The sequence below is a fragment of the Bidens hawaiensis genome, unplaced genomic scaffold, assembly GCF_021521415.1.
Source record: "Bidens hawaiensis isolate Kalapana, Puna unplaced genomic scaffold, B.hawaiensis_p1.1 tig00020895_1, whole genome shotgun sequence".
Classification (NCBI taxonomy): Eukaryota; Viridiplantae; Streptophyta; class Magnoliopsida; order Asterales; family Asteraceae; genus Bidens; species Bidens hawaiensis.
Window position 1 is genome coordinate 107,736 of NW_027493219.1, and position 12,927 is coordinate 120,662.

Consider the following 12,927-nt stretch of genomic DNA (forward strand, 5'->3'; position numbering starts at 1 on the left):
TGCTGAACGCTTTGGACCCGCAAGACACACCTTGATGAGGTACGTCTGCGCAAAGACCAACTGGTTCCGCAGGACCCACCATGCTCAGAGAGATGAAGACCTTACACGCAGTAAGCCAGCTGTTCACGCAGGAAAGTCTCCCTTGGTACAGTACCCGGCCTGTTCCCGCAGCTATGGGTACAAGCCAAGAAGGAAGGCTACCCGCACTAACAGTAAGGCTACACGCATAAGGCACTAACTCTTATACTTCAGCAATGTCACCTGAAGAAGGAATGAGCAAGGCGGGTATATTCCCGCCCAAAAGAGCCAGTCCGTACGCTTCTAGAAGATCTTTTGTACTATACCTGCCAAGGTATGGACAAAATAGACAATATCTGACCAAAGCAGCCCATGAACCAATCACAGGGTGACAGCTCACTGACAATAGTACGAGGAGGAGCACGCTCCAGTACAAAATGTCACTATCAGCCGCTGCCTACCCACCAACTCCCATCGTGGCACGTACATAGCCTGTAGTTGGTGGAAAAGGAATATTATACAGCTGGCCGTACCTGCTTGGAAACCTACCTTCGGCTATAAATACTCCAACACCTTGGAACGGTATCATCATCATATATCATCTGATATTATCTTATCTTCTCTAGCTATTTCTTTTAATATACACTTATATTCAGAGCAACCTAGTCTGATTCTCACGCCGGAGGGTGGTCACAAGGAGGAACCCCCCCTTCTCAGTGACGAGCTCACGGTGTCTGTTTTGCAGGACATCAGAAGAATAACCATCCGTGCATAAAAGCTAACCCTCGTGGGAAACTTCTATTTAACCCTAAGATTATCCGTAATTTGCCGGGGTCACTTAGTGTTTCTTCATTGGCGCCATCCGTGCATAAAAGCTACAACTAATTTTTCTCAGTTTTTTCAAAACCTCTGGAAAGATGATTAAGGTTACTCCGGTGCCAAGGCCAGCGAGTGACCAAGAAACCCCGATAACCAAAACCCCAGCTACTGGGGGGAACACCGGCGAGTACACAAATTTTACGAACACTACCCCGGTTACCCAAGCCGGGGCAAGTGTAGTAAACAATCCTCCCCTGGGATTCATTGATACCCAGGTGGAGAGGCAACAGACAAGGCTCCCCCGCCAAACACTTGATCAAGTGAAAGCGTGGGCGGAAGCACGTCAGAAGGAATTCCAAGCGGAGTTGGATGAACGTTTGCATTCACTCCAACAGGCTGACGAATTCGGAAGTACTCGACAACAGCTCAACACGAGCAATGATTGCTAGTACTTGGACGATGATTGGGAGGAGTCCGACAGCGACGCAAACCCTCGTCATAGGGCGAAAGGGAAGCGCAAAGAAACGGACTTCCAACCGAGAAGGAATTTTGGAGAAACCTTCAAACCGAGGAACGCGGGGGGAAACTCACGTGACTTCTCCAAAACCTTTAGACCGACTGTTGAAAATGCGGGAACGTCCAAGTTTGCAAGGGACATTGCGGAAGCAATCGCCCCGAAGAGTGCCAAACAGATGTCCAACATCGGCACTTATGATGGCATATCCGACCCAGATGATCACTTGAGCAGATTCATAGCGGGGGCAACCGTCAGCAACTGGACGGAACCCACGTGGTGTTATATGTTCCAGATGACGCTGGTCGGAGCGGCCAGGGCATGGTTTGATCGTCTACCGGTCCACCACATCTATGATTGGGCGAACTTCCAGCACAAGTTCAGCCAGCACTTCAGTCAACAGAGAAAATATACTGAAGAGCAGTGGACGATCCTCAACTGCGTTAGAGAGGAGGATGAATCTTTGCTAGACTTCGTCACTCGCTTCAACTCAAAGAAGCTGAGTCTGGGCACCATAAGCGAAGATCTTGTTCTCGCAGCTTTCATCCAAGGCGCCGAATACCCAAAGCTTATCCGCACATTGACGGGTAAAGACGGAATGCCATCCACATGGGATGCCATCATGACGGCAGCCAAGCGCTTTGTTGAAACGGAAAAGCAACTGGGTCGGAATCTTCCCCAGAGTACAAATCTCTACACGCAAAGGACCAGAGAAAACAACGTCCGGACCGCCCGGCAAAACAAAAAGAGGAAGCTAGGCATTTGGCAGTCAAGGGTAAACTTTGACACCTCATCCAGCTCTCGCCCTCTATTAGGCGGAAGGCATAACACGCACCCATCAAACCGAAACCCCCGATGGACGCTACTCACCAAAAGCGTCACGGAGATATTTGCCACCGAGAAACTCCCATGGCCAAAAGCTCCAATGATCCGGCAGCACCACAATGCTGATCAGAGCAAATCCTGTGACTTCCACGGGACAAAGGGCCACAACACCGAGGAGTGTACATCTTTGAAGGATGTTGTCGAAACATTCGTCAAAGATGGAAAACTTGCGCACCTCGTGGCATCAATCAAGAATGGAGGAAGGAATGATAATCGGTACAAGGGCAACGGACGAAAGCCTGTTGACATCAGCATCCACATGGTTCATGGTAACGTCAGAAGGAAACGACGAACGACAGAACCATGTGCGTGGAAGGAAGCTGAAGTGCGCTTCCCGCGAGTGCCAGGAGGGCCCAACAAAGAAGGCCCTATAGTCATCAAAAGCCAGCTGGGGCACTACATCACTTCCCGCACCCTTGCTGATAACGGCGCCTCGTCAACGGTCATGTACAGGCAGTTCTTCGACAAGCTAGACGACGAAGACAAAGAACGCCTGGAAACGATCTACGCCTCGATGGAAGGGTTCGATGGCAGCACAAACACCCCCTGGGTATCCTATCTTTCCCCGTCACTCTCACGGACGGGAAACATTCCCGCACAGAAGACGTGGACTTCGTCGTAATGAGGAAGCCACACCATACATACGACATTCTCTTCGGGAGAGACGGGATGGCAAGATTCAACGCCGTGGTGTCTTCAGTCCACGGCATGATGAGGTGGCCAACAGCTGAGGGTGTAGCGATGATCACCGGTATTCCCCAGGTATGCATCGCATCTATCTCATCTAAACCCAAACCAAAGATGGCCAAACCAACCATCACTGAACCAGAAGAATGGGCCTTCAATGGCAAATACCCTGACCAGGCTGTTACCATTGGTCCAACAATCACCAATCCTACACGCACCTTACTCAAACGCTTACTACAGAAAAACGCTGACATCTTCGCATGGACACCAGCTGACATGACTTGTGTACCTCGAAGAAAGGCAGAGCATAAGCTCAAGTGTGACCCGGCTTTTACGCCAGTCATACAAAAGCGCAGAGTAATGGGGGCGGAACAAGCTAACGCGTGTAGAACCCAAGTCAAGGAACTCCTTGACGCGAGCATCGTACGCGTTAGCAGATATCAAACATGGGTTGCAAATCCCGTCATGGTACCGAAATCTAACAAACAATGGTGCATGTGCATAGATTTCAAAGACCTAAACAAAGCATGCCCCAAAGATTGTTACCCGTTACCCGAAATTGACCTTAAGGTAGATTCGTTAGCACCGTTTCGCCTTAAATGCTTCCTTGATGCGTATAAGGGATACCATCAAATCCACATGGCCGTTGACGATCAGGACAAAACCGCATTTCGGACGCCCGATGGCACATTTTGTTATCAAATGATGCCATTCGGACTTAAGAATACCGGGTCCACATACCAACGCCTGATGGACAAAGAGTTTCATGCCCAAATTGGGAGGAACTTGGAAGTCTACATGGATGACTTGGTCATCAAAAGCCCTGAGCCAGAAGCGATGTTGAAAGACATCGAAGAAACTTTCAACACGCTCAGAAAGATAAACATGAAGCTCAATCCGAGCAAGTGTTCCTTTGGGATGGAAGAAGGGAAGTTCTTAGGAGTCATTGTTACTAAAGATGGCTTCAGAGCGAACCCTGAAAAGGTCGAAGCCATTATCAAAATGGAATCACCTACTACCATCAAGCAAGCTCAGACACTGAATGGACGACTAGTCGCACTTAACCGCTTTTTGGCAAACCATGCGGATAGATCGTTCCCATTCGTGTCAACATTGAGAAAGTGTTTAAAGAAAACGCACTTCCGCTGGACACCAGAAGCGGAAGCAGCTTTTCAGGAAATTTGGTCACGCTTGATCGAACTCCCAACGCTCACAGCACCAGAAGCGGGGGAGGAATTAATCCTATACCTTTCCGCCACAGATAGAGCAACCGGGGCAGTCCTGCTAGTAGAGCGAAAAGGCATCCAGATGCCCATCTACTATGTTAGCCGCGTCTTAACAGACGTAGAAACCCGGTACTCTACTTTAGAAAAATTAGTCTTAGCGCTTGTACAGGCTTCACGCAGGCTAAGACGATATTTCCAAGGTCACCCAATCACCATTCTCACCAATTTCAAACTTGCAAACGTTCTAGGCAAACCCGAGTTGTCAGGACGTCTAGCCAAATGGGCAATAGAATTGGGAGAATACGCGATAAAGTACAAACCAAGACCAGCCATAAAAGGCCAGGTCTTGGCCGACTTTATTGCAGAAGTCCCCGCTTTGCGGGAGAAAGAGTGACAGGAGGAGGCTCAGCCCTCTCCAGCACAGGACATTGATGATGTCTGGCGACTCTACACTGATGGAGCAGCCAATAACGAGGGTTCAGGCGCAGGGTTGAAACTAACCAACCCAGCAGGCCAAGAATACACTTACGCTATTCGACTGGATTTTCCAAGTACGAATAACGAAGCGGAGTACGAAGCATTCTTGGCCGGGTTGAGAATTGCGCGTAAGATGGGAGTGAAAAACTTGGAAGCCCACGTGGATTCCATGTTAGTAGCCAACCAAATAAACGGGACGTACACGGCCATAAACGACACAATGGCCCTGTACCTCGCACAAGCAAAAACCCTTATGCGCGATTTTAACGATTGTAAAGTCATACACGTCAAGCGAAGCGAAAACAAATCTGCGGATGCGTTAAGCAAGCTTGCATCGCTAGCCTTCACCCACTTGGGAAAGGACATCCGCATTGAACTCCTTGGAGCACCATCAGTCCCGCACAAGGAAATCTGTATCATCCAAACCGGCACAGAAACGTGGATGACACCAATAATAAATTACCTTGCGGTGGGTATATTACCAGAGTCAAAAACACAGGCAAGAAAGATATGCTGTAAAGCACTGAACTATCAACTCGTTGATGACATACTTTACAGGCGTAATTTTCTTGGCCCACTCCTAAGATGCGTGGACAACCAAGATGCTGATTACCTCCTAAGGGAAGTACACGAAGGCATCTGCGGGGTACACGCAGGTCCACTCGCTGTTGTAGCCAAGCTAAATAACGCGGGATACTTTTGGCCGGGGATGCATACGGATGCACTGGCATACATCAGAAAGTGTAGGTCTTGCCAGCTCTTCGCACCCAACACGCATCGCCCGAATAATGAACTTGTCCCAGTCACTTCTTCATGGCCATTTCAGAAGTGGGCCATCGACGTGACATGCCCATTTCCCACAGCAGCAGGGAACGTTCAGTTTCTAGTGGTAGCTATCGATTACTTCACCAAGTGGATAGAAGCAAAACCCTTAGCCCAAACAACCGCCAAACATATCAAAAAGTTTATTTGGGAATTCATTATTTGTCGTTTTGGACTTCCACAGAACTTGGTGAGCGATAACGACACCAACTTTGCTGACAAGAAGCTACAGAAGTGGCTGGAAGAACTTCAAATCACCCACACCTTTACCTCAGTGGAACACCCGCAGGGTAATGGTGAGGTAGAAAGAGCAAATAAGAGCATCGTCGACGGCATAAAGAAAAGACTCTTGGAGCATAGATCTGGCTGGGTGGACGAAGTTCCACACGTCCTTTGGGCAAACAGAACGCTGAAAAAGGCAAGTACGGGAGAAACCCCGTTCAGCCTTACTTATGGCACTGAAGCCATGGTCCCGGTCGAAATTGGTCTACCCTCACCAAGGGTCTTGACTCAGCCAGAAGACAATGATGCAGAAAGACGGTTAGACCTTATGCTAACCGAAGAACGCAGAGACTTAGCCGCAGCGCGTGAAGAGAACTACAAGCGACAAATGCAAAAGTACTACAACACGCGGGTAAAACTCTGCAACTTCAATGTCGGAGACTACATACTGCGTAACAACGAGGCTTCGAACCAAGAGCGAACAGGAAAGCTGGCCCCGGTCTGGGAAGGGCCATACATTATCAAAGAAGTTTTGGGAAAGGGCACATACCGGCTCGAAAGGCTCGAGGGCACCCCCATCCCAAGAACATGGAATGGAGCTCAATTACGCAAATGTTACATGTAGATCAATTCCAAACTTGTAAAGAAAAGGCCTAGAGCCACTTCTAATGGAAATGATTCTCCCTTATCACATTGTGTTGATAACCTTACCTTTATACTTATGAAATTTCCACACTGATATGCCGGTATTCACCGCATAAATAAGTGTGCAAAGAAGTAAGTCGTTGCGTGTGGAAGGCGGCAAAACCCGTATAAACATAAAAACGACAAAGATTTCTAAGGAAAAGATGAGAAAAACCTTCACGCAGGTCAGATATAGGTAAAGTTTGGCCATCCTAAGTGAAAGTGACAGTTTTACCCGCACAATCATGATAGAGGAAGCAAAACTTTAACTTATTATCTACCACGTTGAAAGGTTAACCCATCCAAAGTACTTAGGAAATTGCTAAGTTAAACTAGAATATGCATGAGAAAACATATAAGGTTTACAAGGCAAGGCATTAACAAAAGATTTATATTCCATAAAAATTCAAGTATTACAAGAATGGTTGGGCACATACCCGCATACAAGAATATAAATCTATACAAAAATAAAAATCTATTCCAACGATGGAAAGGGATCTAAAGGATCAAGCTTCAGGACCACTCCCACTTGAACCCGCACCATCAGTTGAGTGTGGCGGTTCAAGGAAAGCCTTGAGAATAGCTAGCCCATCATCAGCAGCAGCAATCTCGTTCACCTTCTCCACCACCGGATGCGGGAAGGCAGCATACTGGTTCACTACTTGGTCATAAGCAGCTTCAGTATCCACGTCATATAGAGGGAAGTTGGAAGGCGGGATGCCCTTCTCAACAAACCCTAGACCAAGCAGGAAGCCAGCCTTTTCCCCATCCTCATGAGAAGCGTTGAGGGCTGCGCTCATGGCATCGTCATAAGATGTGTTCGTGAGAACCCGATGCACAACCTACAAAACAGAAATATATCAAAAACTCTTCTAAGTGTAAGGAAAAGCGTAAAGAAATTATGAAGTTGTGCATACCTGCGACAACGCTTCTCGAAGAAGCCATTCCTTGGTGACCAGAGCCTCCTGGAGGGCAGCTTGAGCTTCATCACGGGCGCGTTCGGCTTCGTTTTTAGTAAGGTTGGCAAGCAACACATCTTTAGCTGCAGCCTTTTCAACGCCCTTCAGCTTACGCTCAGTGTGGTCAAGCATGCCCCTCTGGTCCAAGATCTCTTGGAGCTTCTTGGCGTCTTCCATGGCCAAATCATCATGAGCCTGCTGGAGCTTCTCTAATTTGGCTTTAAGTTCTTCAATTTCAGTGCGTAGAGGCTCAGCAACAGCTTCAGCCTTGGTGGCCCTCTCAGTTGCATTCCATGCAGTTTCCTTAGCCAACCGAAGCTGTTCGTTAACAGCTTGGGTAGCCTTGGAACGGGCCTCGAGCCGGGCCTGAACTTCAACCTCGAGAGCCTTGAAGGCCTTCTCCTTTTCCGCAGCAATGGCGGAAAACCTCTTATTCTCCTCCCAGATAGCCCGCGCCTGAGCCACTTCCAGGCTACGCGCCGTCTTTAACTTGTCGTTTTCACGACAAAGCAACTCGACGCGCGGCTGCATCCGGGCAAGGAGAATCCGAAGCTCATTCATCAGCCTACCCTCCTGGTAGCTAGACATGGCTTCCCCCAGCGCACCACTTGGGGCGGCGTGGCGTGCCCACTCGACACAATCCGCAGCAGTCCAAAGGGTCGTTCCCCGGCGGATACTCCACCGAGGAGCGTACACCTCGTTGGAATCACGAACTGCAATAAAACAAAAAACAGTTAAAAAAAATGAAAAAAAATGATAAAAGGGATATAAGGCCAAGATAACCCCACGCACCTGTAGGGTCGACAACAGGCCGGTAGCCACCAAACCCATCACCTGAACCTAAGGGATATCCATCCAAAAGGTCAAGGAGACGGGAAGGAGGCAAAGATTGACTAGAAGCCCCAACCCTGAACATATCTGAAGGACCGGCCGTAGTCGCCGGCGCCGGAGGAGGCATGGTGGAGGCCGCCGCGGTAGAAACCAACGGAGGTGAACTCACTGGAGGTGAACTCACAACCGTGGTCGTCGCTGCGGAAGAACCCGCAGGAAAAACCACCGCCGGCTCAGTGAAGGATTCCGTGAAGATGGCACTGACAGCCGGCGGGGATGATGTTACAGTTGGAACAGTTGCCTCAACGGGATGAGCAACTGAACCAATACTGCAAACAGGCGTAGCCGCCTGGGTCATCGCCTCGGGTAGGTTGACCAAACCTACCGTCATGGGTCCAGAGCTGCTCCTTCCCGCTCCACTCTGGAATGCGGTTGCATCCACGCCTGCATGAAGACAAGATATTTAAATATAATGGCGGAAAGATATGCAGTTAAAGTAAATGAAATTTATACTTACGAGTTTTCTTGAGCTTGAAGGTTCGGACAGGCGGGGACGAACCCGATGGAGCCGGCCTCTTCATGCCGGTCACCGTCGTCGTACTGGGCTGCTCGGAGGTGACAGCTGTCTCAACCTCCGGAACAGTGGTCTCACCATCACCAGGGTTCCCCGCCGCCTCCTCGCTTTCGGTCTCCGAGTCAGACCGGTTCCCCTGATCGGCAGTGGAGGCAACCTTCGCCTTGCCCTTCCTGCCAGCAGCCTTCTTCTTCCTCGCGAAGAAAGGACCATCTGCGGATTCCTCATCAGAAGATAACAAAATTAGAGGAATTCCAGCAGAGGTTTGAGCATTGAGAGGGCGAGGGTTAAAGAATCCCTTACCTGGCCGCGTGGCGCTCAGAATCTCGTGGCCCGGCGGGTAGACCTACACAAACCGATCCGCCGTTTGCTCCAGGATGGGCTACTCGTTCTCGTCAAGATCACGAGTACTCAACCGAGCGGGACCACCGCTCTCCCGCGGCTGCAGAAGAGACTGCAAGTTGTTTCCCTCTGAAAATAAAAAGAAAGAAATGGTTAGAACAAAAACCCTAAATTAGCAAATAATATGAAGCATACCGTAAGGGATAGAGTTCAAACCGTATTCGAGGACGATGGGAATCTGTGGCGCCTCTGCCCCAGCATCTTTCCACACCCGGCTCATACCGAGCATCACCATCCCTGACTCCTCAAAGCGGTAAACCGGAGTCTGGATCCGGGAGATCTTGGTAAACCATTCCGCCTCCTGGTAGTTGGAGGCGTGAAGGTTGGGGAGTGCTCTCCCGTTCTTGAATGTCATCGCAATAGGGACGACACGGGCAGAGATATAGAAGAACTCCCGCTTCCAAGACCGAAGACTGCGCTCGGTAGCACAGATCTTCAAACCCTTGATCCGAGTGACCAAGGTGTACCAGCCTTGGATGCACCTCCAGGAGTAGAAGGTCATCATGCGGTCGACGCCGGAGGGTGGTCACAAGGAGGAACCCCCCCCCCCCTTCTCAGTGACGAGCTCACGGTGTCTGTTTTGCAGGACATCAGAAGAATAACCATCTTTGCCGGACCTAACACTCGTGGGAAACATCTATTTAACCCTAAGATTATCCGTAATTTGCCGGGGTCACTTAGTGTTTCTTCAGTATCCAAAATTGCTGAACGCTTTTAGGGACGATATCGTCTTTTCCATCACCGTCTTCTAAAGTAAGAATACTGGAATTGTGAAGATAAAGCTTCTTCAAACTGTCAACATCCTCACTGCAAAAGTTATAATATTTCATGAGACTTATGTGAATAACAGGCCAATACGTTATCAAACTAACATTATAATTTGTTAGTTAATTAGTTAGTTAGTTAGTTACCTAGAGGTAGCAGACATTAGAAGACACTGACATCGTTTAGGAATATGCGCTTTTAGATCCTTAAGATTCTTCTCATATCCATAAGTGAAAAGAAGATCCGCCTGATTGCAAGACTCCAATTTTTCAAATGAATCAAACCAAATAATACAATCATAAACATTCAATCCAACCGAACAGATTCAGACCTCATCAAGAATTAGAATCGAAAGTGAATCTTGAACTGATTTTGCCTGAAAAACACCTGTAGATAAGCACCTCTGAACACAAGCAGGAGTCGAAACTAAAATATCCGGAGGCCCTGCTAATGTGGTCGCCTATAAAACAAATTATACAACCAAACATCACCAATTTAACTTCAAATTCGAATAATACCATAATTAGATGTATATTTGAGCCGTAAAGGAACCGAACCAAACGTTCTGCAAACTGTTCGGTGGAAAGTTCGTTTAATAAATGAACGAACATGAACAAGAAATTCCGCTTAATTAACCAAACGAACGAACACGAGCAGAGGCCTATGTCCGTTCAAGTGTGTTCGTGAACGTTCGATTATGTGTCCGTTTACATCCGTTTATGTTCTTTAATCTTTGTTTATCAAAGGTTTTCAAATCTTATCATATAGATTTAAGCAAAAGTATTAACTATAAAACAAAAGATATATATGAGTATAACGTAATTAATTTAACATATGAATACGAATGTTAAAAAAACGCCAACACAAACTTGGTAACCAGACTAAACCGTTGACACTGAACATTGTTCGTGTTCAATTAACCGTTCCCAAACAAGTTCATTTCCTTGATGAGCAAACACAAACAAACAAAAAAATCCTTTTAATTAACCCTTGTTCGGCTCGGTCCATTTACATCCCAAGAGGTACAATTAAAGAATCAAACCAACCATTTCAGAGAAACTGGGTTCACCCATCAACTGGACCGCTTTCAACTGCACTACACAACTCAATTAACGAAACGACCTCCGAATAAACCTGTTCAACAACCATAACAAATTAACAATAACATACTAACATCCCCAATTAAATTCAACAAATTAACCTTCTAGGGTTTTTAATTATAAATTATACCTGTTGGCAAAGCTCACGTGACGGAACAAGAATCATGGCGGCGGGAGCCAAGGATTTTGACGACAAAACATTATTATTATTATTATTATTATTATTATTATTATTATTATTATTATTATTATTATTATTATTATTATTATTATCCGACATGAGCTTCTGAAGCAGGGGAAGCAAGTACGCAAACGTTTTACCGGACCCAGTTTTCGCTCGAGCCACTACATCTTTTCCTTCCTGTTAATAATATTAGGTAATCAATTGAGAGAATAATAATTAATGAGTGTTTTGAGAACCGGAGCTTACGAGGATGAGTGGAATGCCAATTTGTTGAATGGGAGTTGGTGTGTCGATGTTTTTTTTGGTTAGAGCACGAATTAGACGTGGGTCTAATCCCATTTGTTCGAAGGTCTCTGGAGGATCTTGTTCGTGATTTTCGTTGGTATTTGACATTTTTGGAATAAGAAGAAGAAGACGGAGGCGGAGGTTTAACGGTGGTTTAAGATTCAATAGTGTGTGACTTAAAAATCCCTACGACCTACAATGATAAATTAATTATCAATCGTGTTTTTGTTTTTATTTTTATTATTCTATTGTGTCTATCTACTTTAGCCCTTGTCTTTATGTTTTCATTCAGCTCACTCCCTTGTACTTTGTTTTTCCCAAAACGAATATTGTTTTATTTATGTTGTTTATCTTTTCGTTTTTTTAAGGGATTACTCCATATAATAGTAACCAACTTTGAAAGTTGTTTCAATCATGTCACTGATAAATACTTTTATTTCAATTAGGTCATTGAACTTTCATATTTGTTTCAATCATAGATATTTTACCTGGATAGCAGGTAATCTAAGTTTTTTTTTCATTTTTCAATGTTTTTACTTTGCATAATAACTTTTCAAGGTTGCGAATATTAGTAAAAATGCGAAATATAATTTTAAAATTCCGAAAATTTGCAAAAAAAGTTCGGAAAATTGAGGTTCAGGTTAGAACGGATCAAAACAGGTTTCGGGCCAGTTTTTTTTTTAACCAACGAATCAGCACGTTTTCAACACGTTACAGCTCGTTTTAACAGCAAAAGCTCGTTTAAGCGATTTTTTCAATTCGTTTCAGCACTTAACAGCTCGTTTATGAGATTTTTCAGTTCGTTTCAGCACCTAACAGCTCGTTTAAGCGGTTTTTTAGTTCGTTTCAGCACCTAACAGCTCGTTTAAGCGGTTTTTCAGTTCGTTTCAGCACCTAACAGCTCGTTTAAGCGGTTTTTTCAGTTCGTTTCAGCACCTAACAGCTCGTTTAAACGGTTTTTCAGTTCGTTTCAGCACCTAACAGCTCGTTTAAGCGGTTTTTCAGTTCGTTTCGGCACCTAACAGCTCGTTTAAGCGGTTTTTTAGTTCGTTTCAACACCTAACAGCTCGTTTAAGCGGTTTTTCATTTCGTTTCAGCACCTAACAGCTTGTTTAAGCGGTTTTTCAGTTCGTTTCAGCACCTAACAGCTCGTTTAAGCGTTTTTTAGTTCGTTTCAGCATTTAACAGCTCGTTTAAGCGGTTTTTCAGTTAGTTTCAGCACCTAACAGCTCGTTTAAGCGGTTCTAACCCGAACCTCAATTTTTCGAATTTTTTTTTCAAATTTTCGGAATTTTAAAATTATATTTCGCATTTTTACTAATTTTCGCAACCTTTAAAAGTTATTATGTAAAGTAAAAACATTTAAAAATTAAAAAAAAACCTAGATTACCTGTTATTACCAGCTATCCAGGTAAAATATCTATGATTGAAACAAAAATGAAAGTTCAATGACATAATTGGAACAAAAGTTTT

The 12,927-nt window shown here is 45.7% G+C and overlaps 1 protein-coding gene across 1 annotated transcript; it reads right to left on the reverse strand.

The window, feature by feature from the left end:
* Positions 1-9,797: 9,797 nt before the first annotated feature.
* LOC143562043 (DEAD-box ATP-dependent RNA helicase 16-like) lies at positions 9,798-11,195 on the reverse strand. Its single transcript, XM_077049967.1, has 5 exons — positions 11,116-11,195; positions 10,932-11,019; positions 10,217-10,345; positions 10,032-10,132; positions 9,798-9,927 (listed from the first exon to the last, which is right to left on the reverse strand). The coding sequence occupies exons 2-5, from the start codon at positions 10,956-10,958 to the stop codon at positions 9,798-9,800; spliced, it is 387 nt and encodes a 128-aa protein (XP_076906082.1). The 5' UTR covers positions 10,959-11,019; positions 11,116-11,195.
* Between the last annotated feature and the right edge of the window lie 1,732 nt (positions 11,196-12,927).

Coding starts and splice junctions, on each gene's coding strand:
- LOC143562043 (XM_077049967.1), bottom strand. CDS start 10,958: ATGGGTGAACCCAGTTTCTCTGAAATG. Junction 10,346..10,931: donor AACCCAGTTTCTCTGAAATG/GTTGGTTTGATT, acceptor TTTGTTTTATAG/GCGACCACATTAGCAGGGCC. Junction 9,928..10,031: donor CTAATGTCTGCTACCTCTAG/GTAACTAACTAA, acceptor TAACTTTTGCAG/TGAGGATGTTGACAGTTTGA.